This window comes from Oncorhynchus kisutch, linkage group LG17 (assembly GCF_002021735.2).
Source record: "Oncorhynchus kisutch isolate 150728-3 linkage group LG17, Okis_V2, whole genome shotgun sequence".
In the NCBI taxonomy this organism is placed as follows: domain Eukaryota; kingdom Metazoa; phylum Chordata; class Actinopteri; order Salmoniformes; family Salmonidae; genus Oncorhynchus; species Oncorhynchus kisutch.
The window spans coordinates 64,055,970-64,068,163 of NC_034190.2; the positions used below are offsets into that span (position 1 = coordinate 64,055,970).

General features: G+C 46.1%; 1 protein-coding gene across 2 annotated transcripts in view; it reads right to left on the bottom strand.

The window, feature by feature from the left end:
* The window catches only part of LOC109907019 (plexin-A1-like), a 274,450-nt gene that overhangs the window by 207,365 nt on the left and 54,891 nt on the right, over positions 1 to 12,194 (bottom strand). For both annotated transcript variants that reach the window (XM_031794352.1, XM_031794351.1), the window contains exon 3: positions 9,528 to 9,710. In XM_031794352.1, coding sequence (XP_031650212.1) covers positions 9,528 to 9,710 — 183 coding nt within the window. The remainder of the gene's footprint in view (positions 1 to 9,527; positions 9,711 to 12,194) is intronic.

Genomic DNA, 12,194 nt, shown 5'->3' on the forward strand with positions numbered 1-12,194 from the left:
CATATGTGTGTGTTCAGTCATCCCAGAATACCCACATGCCTATGTCTCTCTTGGTGATGGAAACTTCAAGGCTAATCAAGCGTTTCATAAAATAGGAAGATGACAGGGCCACTACAAAGTAATCTACAGAAGTTTGTGAAGCACGTCTAGAACAGCTGTCTCAGACACCATCTATCAATATGAGGTTAATAACATAGGAGGGATGCTCTCCTCTCCTGAGTCCAGACTGAATGCTGTCGGACACAGTGTCTGAATACTCACAGGTAGTCTAATGAATAACAGGACAACAATGGGGTACAGTAGAATATAACACTGTCGCTGTCTGACATATGTGCCATGCTATTGTTGGCTGAACCAATTCTCATAACAGCATGCTAGCTAAAGAGTGTGTGTTACAATGTCAACGAGCCGTACATGCATGTGAGTGTTTGATACCCACCAAGCTGTGGCTGACTGAACATGTGACGAAGCAGACAAACCGACAGGCTGTGTGTACTGTATAGCTTATGTGAAGAATAGACAGATGGGGCAGGTGAGGGGAACAGTTGATCTTCTCTTCCTCTGGAACGGGACACACACACACAGTTGTCTGTAGTTGGGAGTGTGATGTCAGGGGGGTACAGTTATGTGGGGATAGCAAGCCGTTGATGAATCAGCAGCTGTGCATGGCATCAGGTGGGCACTGCCCCCACATGAAGAGGCCACAGCTGCAACAACACAGTCAGGGGTACGTATCAACACTGCCCTCTCCCTAGATCACACACACCTTGAGTTCCATCTCCGGGTCACACACATACACCAAAGTGTACCGCCATGCCAGGGTTTAGTCAGTGTGTTCAATAGACAGCTTGATTTGGCCCATGGCACCTGACAGTAGACATCACTGCAGTATGTGGTGTCTGGAGCACTAGCCTCCCCTTACCACATACAACTAAAGAGCCTGAATATGGGGGGAAATATTAGATTAGCTAAACAGCTATCGGTACATGCAGAGGTGTATTCAAATCACAAGTTGATAAATTGATTAATGTTTCTCACCAGCCTCCCAACCAGCTTGCTTATGAAAATGTCATTATTCAGTACGGCTCACTAATATCACCATCTAGCTCTATTGACGGATATCACACAGGAAGCCAGACGGGCTCAAGGACACTTAAGTAATATATCAAGTAATACCCCACCTGGGAGTGGAACTGACAACCTCACACAGAGTCCTGAAGCTCGGTCTGCATCAAGAACCCCTACCACACCACCATGTCAGCTCCCCAGAGTGCAAAATCTTGTAGCCTTTTAATTCAGTTCACTCCGCAAGCACTTTATAAAGGCATCCACACTCTTCACAGTCTTCCCCTTTCTGAGTAGACTTAGATAGGACTATATATAGAGTTATGTAGAACAGTGGTGGTGGTGGAAGAACAGTGGTGGAAGAACAGTGGTGGAAGAACAGTGGTGGAAGAAAATGTCAACAAACAAAAAAATCTCCTTTATTTAACCAGGTAGGCCAGTTGAGAACAAGTTCTCATTTACAACTACGACCTGGCCAAGATAAAGCAAAGCAGTGTGACAAAAACAACAACACAGAGTTACACATGGAATAAACAAACATACAGTCAATAACACAACAGACAAATCTGTATACAGTGTGTGCAAATGAAGTAAGGAGGTAAGGCAATAAATATGCCAATAGTTGCAAAGTAATTACAATTTAGCAATTTACACTGGAATGATATATGTGCAGATGAGAATGTGCAAGTAGAAATACTGGTGTGCAAAAGAGCAGAAAAACAAAAACAAATATGGGGATGAGGTAGGTAGTTGGTTGGATGGGCTATTTTCAGATGGGCTGTGTACAGCTGCAGCGATCAGTAAGCTGCTCTGACAGCTGACGCTTAAAGTTAGTGAGGGAGATATAAGTCTCCAACTTCAGTGATTTTTGCAATTCGTTCCAGTCATTAGCAGCAGTGAACTGGAAGGAAAGGCGGCCAAAGCGGGAGTTGGCTTTGGGGATGAGATATACCTGCTGGAGCCTGTGTGTGTTGTTACGGTGACCAGTGAGCTGAGATAAGGCGGGGCTTTACCTAGCAAAGACTTATAGATGACCTGGAGCCAGTGGGTTTGGTGACGAATATGTAGAAAAGACCAGCCAACGAGAGCATACAGGTCGCAGTGGTGGGTAGTATATGGCCTTTGGTGACAAAACGGATGGCACTGTTATAGACTGCATCCAATTTGCGAAGTAGAGTGTTGGAGGCTATTTTGTAAATTACATCACCGAAGTCAAGGATCGGTAGGATAGTCAGTTTTACGAGGGTATGTTTGGATTGAGTGAAGGAGGCTTTGTTGCAAAATAGGAAGCCGATTCAATTTAACTTTGGATTGGAGATGCTTAATGTGAGTCTGGAAGGAGAGTTTACAGTCTAGTCAGACACCTAGGTCAAATCAAATCAAATGTATTTGTCACATACACATGGTTAGCAGATGTTAATGCGAGTGTAGTGAAATGCTTGTATTTATAGTTGTCCACATATTCTAAGTCAGAACCGTCCATAGTCCATAGTGATGCTAGTCAGGCGGGCGGGTGCGGACAGCGATCGGTTGAAGAGCATGCATTTCGTTTGACTAGAATTTAAGAGCAGTTGTAGGCCACGGAAGGAGTATTGTATGGCGTTGAAGCTCGTTTGTGAAGTTAACACAGTGTCCAAAGAAGGGCCAGATGTATACAGAATGGTGTTGTCTGCATAGAGGTGGATCAAAGAATCACGTTTGACAGTGATGAGGGGTGGTCGTTTGACCGCGGACCCATAACGGACGCAGGCAATGAGGCAATGATCGCTGAGATCCGGGTTGAAAACAGCAGAGGTGTATTCAGAGGGTAAGTTGGTCAGGATGATATCTATGAGGGTGCCCATGTTTACGGATTTGGCGTTGTACCTGGCAGGTTCCTTGATAATTTGTGAGATTGAGGGCATCTAGCTTAGATTGTAGGACGGCCGGGGTGTTAAGCATATCCCAATTTAGGTCACGTAGCAGTACGAACTCTGACGAGAGATGGGGGGCAATCAATTCCCATATGGTGTCCAGGGCCCAGCTCGGAGCTGAGGGGGGTCTATAACAAGCGGCAACAATGAGGGACTTAATTCTGGAGAGATGGATCTTTAAAAGTAGAAGCTCTAACTGTTTGGACATAGACCTGGATTGTATGACAGAACTCTGCAGGTTATCTCGACAGTAGATTGCAATTCCGCCCCCTTTAGCAGTTCTGTCTGGATGGAAAATGTTGTAATTGGGGATGGAAATTTCCGATTTTTGGTGGCCTTTTAAGTCAGGATTCAGACACGGCTAGGACATCAGGGTTGGCGGAGTGTACTAAAGCAGTGAATAAAGCAAACTTAGGGAGGAGGCTTCTGATGTTAACATGCATGAACCCAAGGCGTTTACGGTTGCAGAAGTCAACAAATGAGAGTGCCTGGGGACACACAGGGCCTGGGTTAACAGTGGGGGAAAGAGTGGGACAGTAGGCCCGTGCTTCACATTCCTGCACCCACACACACGCGCACACACACACACACACACACATTCAAACACGCACGCGCACACACACATGGATACTGAGAGACATGCTATTCTGACAGGGAATTCTCTGGAGGACCGGGGCTGTGGGCAACCAGGCCGCCACAGAGGAGAAGAAGCTCAAGGTGACATGCTACAGAGAACGAGGAAGGGAGGGGAGAGGGATAGGGGGAGAGGGAGATAATGCTACAGAGAACGAGGAAGGGAGGGGAGAGGGATAGGGGGAGAGGGAGATAATGCTACAGAGAACGAGGGAGGGAGGGGAGAGGGAGATAATGCTACAGACAGGATGTTAATTCTCCAGCCACTTTTACCACTTATGGTGGTAATATCATAGGCAGCTGATATAATAGCCTCTTGAACAGCCTCTCATACAGCCAGCCAGTCAAACTAGCCCTGCTGTTACACAGTGCCTTGTGCTCATTCTACTGGGAATCAGGGAAAGAAGAGAGAATCAATCTCTTCTCCTCGCTCTATCATCCCAACTCCTCTCCTCTCCATCATCTGAAAGTGATATCATCCCATCCCCGATATACCAGATCAACATTGAGACAACGTCCAGCAGGCTGAACGTTAGTTAAACGCTCCTCACCAGGGGAGCATCCATCATTTCCATTAGTCTCGTAACTGACATTTACAACATGCAGTCATCACTGGAGCACTTCCGATACGGCGACTCCATCATCACCATTTCCAAATGCTATTTCGTTAATTAGGATTCACATGGTACATTACCTTAGATATCATGTCTCTTAATTAGTCTGGTTCTCAGTGACAGTAAAGACACAGATGCAGATATTACATTAGCATCAGCGCTACGTCAATAAAGGTCTGGTCACTGGGGAGCTTGTATCCTGTCTGTCCATGTAGGACGGTCCCTGACTAACCTTGCTGTCGCTATCCCTCTGCATCCCTCTCTCTATATCTCTATCCTTACCCAGGCCAGGATCTGTGGAGGAGGATAAATACTAAGTAGTGTACACTGCCTAGTCCTAGTGCATATAACCAGACCAGAGAGGGAAAGAGAAGGAAGAGAGTGAGCCTTGCTCCATTATGTATGAGTTGTTAATTGGGAGTCTCTGCATGTTTCACTGCCTCAAGATCAGCCTTGCCACTGAGGCTGAACAGACGGCCTGATAGGGCCAGCCACACGCCACTCAGCCCGTCGGCACGGTAACAAGGCCAGTGCCATATGCAGATTGGCCCAGTCGTTCGGATCTTACATGGGTAGGAGGGAGGGGAGGTGAGGCCTAGCAGGTTGGGGGAAAAAACAGACAGCATTTGTTGTTTCCTTATTTTCTCTCTTTTGTCTTTGGCAGTTGAAATGGTTCAGAGGGCTGAGAGAGGCTATTTAGCAGGAGCTGTGAGGGCTGAGGGGTGATTCTCAGGTTGTCTGAGAGACTACTTCCAGGTTTTATGGAGATGTGGTAGTTCCTCTCTCTGTGTCTTTGTGAACAAGCAGCAGCTCTGTTCTGTGAAGCTAAGGAATCCTATTAAATAACAGACAGTGACCTGGTGATCCCAGCTCTACTGGCTGATCCTACAGAGAGGGATCACAACACCATATGAGCACATTCTATACTGAACAAAAATATAAACAATGCAACCATTTTAAAGATTTGACTGAGTTACAGTTCATCTAAGGAAATCTAAACAAATTTAAACAAATTCATTAGGCATTAATCTATGGATTTCACATGAATGGGAAAACAGATATGCGTCTGTTGGTCACATATACCTTAAAATAAAAGTTAGGGGCGTGGATCAGAAAACCAGTCAGTATCTGGAGTGACCACCATTTGCCTCATGCAGCGAAACACATTTCCTTCTTATAGAGTTGATCAGGATGTTGATTGTGGCCTGAGTGAATGTTGTCGCACACATCGATCCAGAGTATCCCAAACTTGCTCAATGGGTGACATATCTGGTGAGTATGCAATCCATGGAAGAACAGGGACAATTCAGCTTCCAGATTCTTGCGACATTGGGCAGAGCATTATCATGTTGAAATATGAGGTGATGGTGGCGTATGAATGGCACGGCAATGTGTCTCAGGATCTCGTCACGGTATCTCTATGCATTCAAATTGCCATCGATAAAATGCAATTGTGTTCATTGTCCGTAGCTTATGCCAGCCCATACCATAACCCCACTGCCACCATGGGGCACTCTGTTCACAACATCAGCAAACCACTCGCAAACACAACGCCATACACGTGGTCTGCGGTTGTAAGGCCAGTTGGACGTACTGACAAATTCTCTAAAGCAACATTGGAGGTGGTTTATGGTAGGGAAATTAACATTACATTCTCTGGCAACAGCTCTGGTGGACGTTCCTGCAGTCAGCATGCCAATTGCATGCTCCCTCAAAACTTAAGACATCTGTGGCATTATATTGTGTGACAAAACTGCACATTTTAGAGTGGCCTTTTTATTGTTCCCAGCACAAGGTGCACCTGTGTAATAGCCATGCTGTTTAGTCAGCTTTTTTGTATGCCACACCTATCAGGTGGATAGATTATCTTGGCAACTGAGAAATGCTCACTAACAGGGATGTTAACAAATGTATGCACATTTGAGAGAAATACCATATGAATCCTTGTGTGTGGAGGCTTTACCCAAACACACACACATCATCTGGTGTGTCCCATACTTCCCCTCCAGCACTAGACTAGTTGCATTTGCACACGTCCAGCCGTCCGCTGCCTCTGACGCCTGCTAAGATTTACGCCTGTGATTATATATTCATACAGATGAGTCAATAAGGGCCTTGCAGCCGTAGCAACGGGAGGACTGGGCGAATTCCAATGAGCCGCTATCAGACCCCAAAGCCTCCCATCAATAGACTGCAACTTTACATTTCATTAGGGCACGGCGCACAGTTTAACTCCAAATGAATAGCAATAAAACAAGACTGCCAACAACGATCGGGGGGCCCTCCACACACTCTCCTCTCTCCACTCTCCACACAGAAGCACTGCTCTGCTCCCACCCGCCCGCCCGCCCCAGATGGGCTGTTCCCGACCGTCAAACCACTACAATTACAAGCCAAACAAACATATCAACAAACAAAACCAAATCAGGAGAAAATTACATTGATGCCACTGTATGAAATTGGACTGCAGTTTATATGTGTATATAATCAGAGAGGACAAGCCGTTTGTGATGGCCTGGTGGTAGGACACTGTGATGTCAGGGTCTCCTGGAGAGAGGCTTCAGGAGGGACTGGTTCTGCTCTGCAGTGATGACTATGCTTCCCTAGCCACAGCCAGCTAGTCAACAGTCTCTGTTCCTGTATGTACAGCACTACATCGATCTGTGTGTGATAACTCCGGCAGCCTGTGCCCCACCACCCAGCACTTGGCCTCCACACAGGAAGAGATGGTGGCAAAGGGGAAATGGGATTCCGATTGTGGAAGGGATATCTTCCCTCTGAGATCTACTGATCCATCCCACCCCCAGCTTCCACATCCCCCCCAGCCTCCACATCCCCTTCCAGCATCCTGCCGGCCAACCGGCTGCAGCCTGCAGACAGACGCCCACAGCAAAGCACCGCTCCAAACCCACAGCTAGCAACCGCTACCTCAGGGGTCAGCACCAAGGACTATGGGACTGGGTTTCAGCCGACTTAGCAAAACAGGAGAGGCGTGTGTGTGTGCGTGTGTGTGTGTGTGTGTGTGTGTGTGTGTGTGTGTGTGTGTGTGTGTGTGTGTGTGTGTGTGTGTGTGTGTGTGTGTGTGTGTGTGTGTGTGTGTGTCCTAGACCTAGACTAGTGTGCATTAATGCCTGAATAATGGTTCAGTGTCTATCAGTGTGTATGCAGGTGTGCATGCTGGTGTGTATGAATGTGTGGTTGCATTCATTCCATACGTGACCGACCGCCTCAATTGCATCTTATGTTGCAAAAATTGTTCTTTTTTTTTACATTAGATAAAAGTAGTGACTACGAAATGGTGTATCATACACTGCAGTTGAGGAACAATGGGAAAGTAATGGCTTTGAAAGTTGATAAACTTGTAACTCCACTTTTGAGAAAATGGCCCTTCAGTGTTTTGGTACGTACACCTACTGGAGAGCTCTTCTTTGTCTACACCCATTCAACATCGTTCACACCCTCTTAAGCCTTCTTAAGCCACACCCTCTCCACCCATATTTTTAAGGATTCACATGTGAGGCCATGTGCTAAACAGAGTGAGAAAGGTAGTGCAGTAAACAACCAAAGATTTTAAGACTAAAACTGGTGTATTCACCCCAGAGACAACTAGCTAACTTCATGGGTCATATAATCATCTGGCGAAGTGGAGTCTTTTGTTAAGACATGTTAGCTAGCTAAACAATGAACCATAATCCCAACCTATAGCTACATTTCAAATGGATTGTCATAGCTAGCCACCATGCATGAAATGCTGGAGTATGAATCTGCAGGTAGCTAAAGCTAACCAACTAGGTTCAATGTTAGCTAGCTAGCTAACATTAGGCTATAACTAGCAATTCAAATGGCTTTCTGAGATACAAATAATATTATTACACAGATCATACACATAATGTTAGCTAGCAAGCCAGCAAGCTAACGTTTACTAGCTAGCAGTACGCTTTAACTTACAATGAAAATGACTTTCTGAAAAAATCAGAAACGTATAATACAGTATCTGAAAATGTTGCTAGACTCTTACCCGTATACATGAATGAACGCTTCATGGCAGCGTGTCTTTTCAGTTTGGTTTGTAGCTAGCTATAGCTTGTTTGGCCCGTTGTTGTGTCAAATCACTCCGGTTCACACTGATGTGCAGAAAGTCGTCCATCACAACTTTTTCCCACTGATCTTTGCCGATAGCGCCTGCTAAATTCATGGCAGCAATGTTGTTGAGAGCAGAAGCAACACTTTGGCAGCTCTCCATGTCTAACATTATATCTGTCAAAAATGCTGCGGTAGCAAGGATTATCTACACATATTGAACAGCTCATGTTATAGACAGAAGAAAGCTACATGGCAGACCAATCCAAACACATCTCTAGGCATGTCCAGCCCATGCATTATCTCAGCCAATCATGGGTAGCAGGAAGGTTCCTGGCTTTTTCCGTGGCTAAACCAACTAGGCTTGTAATTTAAATATTTTATTTGTATTTACAGATGGCAGACAAGCTTGTTATTAAAATTATGTTCAAATACCTCTCCTGTGAAGTAGTGACGTGTGACATACCCCTAGTTTCTTGAAACGGGTCACATATTACTCTATTATCTGACACAAAATGACCTAATCATTTCATATATTCATAATCACCCTACAAAGATACTGTCAAATCGACAGACTCTCAGATTTTCATGGAGTTCTGACAAAACCTGGAACCCACCACCAAGGCCATTTTTAGCCTCTACTCAGTGTTAAAAGTCTGGAACCATCTGAGAGACGTCCTAGAGTCCTCTCTGTTGGCAGTGAAGGACTCCAACACCTAGTCCTGGCCCCTCCCCTGTTCTCTCCTGTTCTCTACTGTTCTCCCCTCTTCTCTCCTCTACTCCCATGTTCTCTCCTGCTCTCTCCTGTTTTCCCCTGTTTTCCAATTTTCCCTGTTCTCTCCTGTTCTCCAGAGCTCTAGGAACAGCACCATAGAAGGCACAGCAGTGGCTCACAGCACGACAGCGATTGCCTGAAGAAGCCGGTGATTGACAAACCCACTATGTGTGGGTCTACTCCAGTTAGTCTTAGAATCCCAGAACTAGGAGCAAGAGCACTAGATCTGTGGAGGATGTCGTATTCTCTTAGGAAAGGGGGAAAACATTTGTTTCCGGGGAGGGTCCTCTTCAGAAAAACAACTTTTTTTTGAAAGACCAGCTTCTTAGAGCTCCAGCTCAACAGTGACCAGAAAGAAATGAGTCAGAGACTTTAAATTCATCCTCATAACCAGAGGTCGGTAACACATGTACACACACAAACACACAGAATCCACCAGTGGCCTACCTTCTTAATACGTCCGCTGCGTGTGCCGGCGAAGGCCACAGTGTGGCCGCGGTATTCATAGGCTGCCACCGACGTCATACCATCGTCCTTGTCCACGAACAGAGGCATACCCTCGATGGTACTGGTCCCCCCCAGGGGCTGGTTGAAGTCCTGCCCACAGAAGTTATCGTCTATTTGGAGTGGCTGCAGAGAGGGGGGGTTAGAGTGAGACAGAGATAGAAAGAGAGAGAGAGACAAAGAGAGTGAGAGATGAGAGGGGGGAGGAGATTGTGAGGAAAGGAGATGGGGAGAGAGAGATTATGAGGGATGGAGAAGGGAGTGAGAGATTGGGAGGGAGAGGGTGGAAAGAGAGATGTTGGGAGGGAGGGAGGGATTTGGAATGGTAGGGAGAGAGAGGGGAGAGAGCGCGAGTGGGAGGGGGGGATAGAGAGAGAGAGCGGGAGAGGGGAGAGAGTTTGGGAGGGAGTGAGAGAGAGAGATTGGGAGGGAGGGAAAGAGAGAGATAAGGAGGGAGGGGGGAGGGAGAGATTGGGGAGAGGGAGATTGGGAGGGAGGGAGAGAGATTGGAAAGGAGGGAGAGAGGGCAGAGAGAGATTGTGAGGGAGAGAGGAGAGAGAAAGATAGCGAGAGAGAGAGAGAGAGAGAGAGAGAGAGATTGGGAGGGAGGGAGAGATTGGGAGGGAGGAAGAGATTGGGAGGGAGGGAGGGAGGGAGGGAGGGAGAGAGCGAGAGGGGAGAGAGAGATTGGGCGAGAGGGATTGGGCGAGAGGGAGAGAGAGATTGGGCGAGAGGGATTGGGCGAGAGGGAGAGAGAGATTGGGCGAGAGGGAGAGATTGGGAGGGAGGGCGGCAGAGAGGAGGAGAGAGAGATTGGAAGAGGGGGGCAGAAGAAAGTGTGAGTGACGGATAGGCCAAATTTGCATATCACCCTCAAAATAGCAGCATACACACACTGTCACTGTTAAAGAAAAGTGGTTAATTGATGTATGTGTGATAGACCTGTGTGTAGCGGGCACCAGGTGGTATCTTTCACACGCACTGACACATGTAACCAGAAGATAATCACTACCACCCGTATTAGCGTAGCGACCTCCAGCTCTCTAACACATCACATCCTCTTACACAACACTAATTAACTGGTGCCAGGAATCCCTCATTCATTAGAAGACATATCGCTTCCATAGGAGACAATCAATCACACACAATACACACTCTGCCTGCCGCTAAGCTCTCTGGGAAGGAAGGAGATGTGCGTGATCTGAGCCATGATGTGACCAGACTGGAGGATGGAAAGGAGGAATGCCGCCGGGTGAATTCTTTAGTCGTCCTTTGTCTGAAGACACAAAGCCACAAACATGTGCACTACCGGTCAAAAGTGGTTAAAACACCTACTCATTCAAGGGTTTTTCTTTATTTTGAATATTTTCTACATTGTAGAAAATTCCACACATATGGAATCACATAGTAACCAAAAAAGCGTTAAACAAATCAAAATATATTTTGTGTGAGTTGGAAAAGCATTACAGGAAGCTGGTTGAGAGAATGCCAAGCGTGTGCAAAGCTGTCATCAAGGCAAAGGGTGGCTATTTGAAAAATCTCAAATATAAAATATATTTCGATTTGTTTAACACTTTTTTGGTTAGTACGTGATTCCATATGTGTTATTTCATGGTTTTGATGTCTTCACTAATATTCTACAATGTAGAAAATAGTCAAAATAAAGAAAAACCCTTGAATGAGTAGGTGTTCTAAAACTTTTGACCAGTAGCGTACATTGATGAACAGAATTGATCTTAGTGGCACTCCACTCTCCTTTTCACATTATTTAGCACCTGTTTACTTAACTAAAGGCAATAGGTCTCAAAAGGTGGTCCAGGTATGTCATGACATAGCACAAGGGGGGGGGGGGGCTTTCCTCTGTAGTTCTCTGTTGCTCCTCTATTGTGCCTCAAGAAAGGGGGCAGGCAGATGACATCACGGATTCCCATCAGACCTTACTCCTAGATGACCTACTCCTAGATGACCTACTCCTAGATGACCTACTCCTAGATGACCTACTCCTAGATGACCTACTCCTAGATGACCTACTCCTTGAAGTTTGCAGTTGTGTCTAAAAAAACACTATTTTGCTCATAGCATATTTTTTTACCCTTTAGTGTGTGTACTTAATTGTAATTAAACTTTTTCAACAGTAAAAGTTTTAAAATATCGCTGGAAGGAGTCTTTAAATGTAGGGACAATGCACAAATACAAGTGGTTTACACAGAATAATTACAAATTGGCGAGAGAAGATCGGTACACTTGGTTTTCAGGGAAAAAAACTGGGCCATGTTAAGGACATTATCATTGAGTCCTGATTTCGCCCATTCTACTCTCTGAGTATCAAATTCTCTCCCACCTCGTCCCCACCCCCCTCCCGAACCAGAGGACCCCTTCCCATTCTGGATACCAGACGGGCCTCATTAGTAGAGACAAGAGTGTTGGCGATACCCGCGTCCCCCTGCCCTGCCCGCTGACGCCCCTCATGTTTCACCCAGTGAGAGGTGCTAGCTCTGCCAAGGGCCAGCCAGGCCAGGCATAACTGTGTACAGCAGAGTTCCTCTGAAAGGACAATGCGGGAGACCATGTCCTTTTCTAAACCCTCACCATGGAGATGGGTCTGGAAAT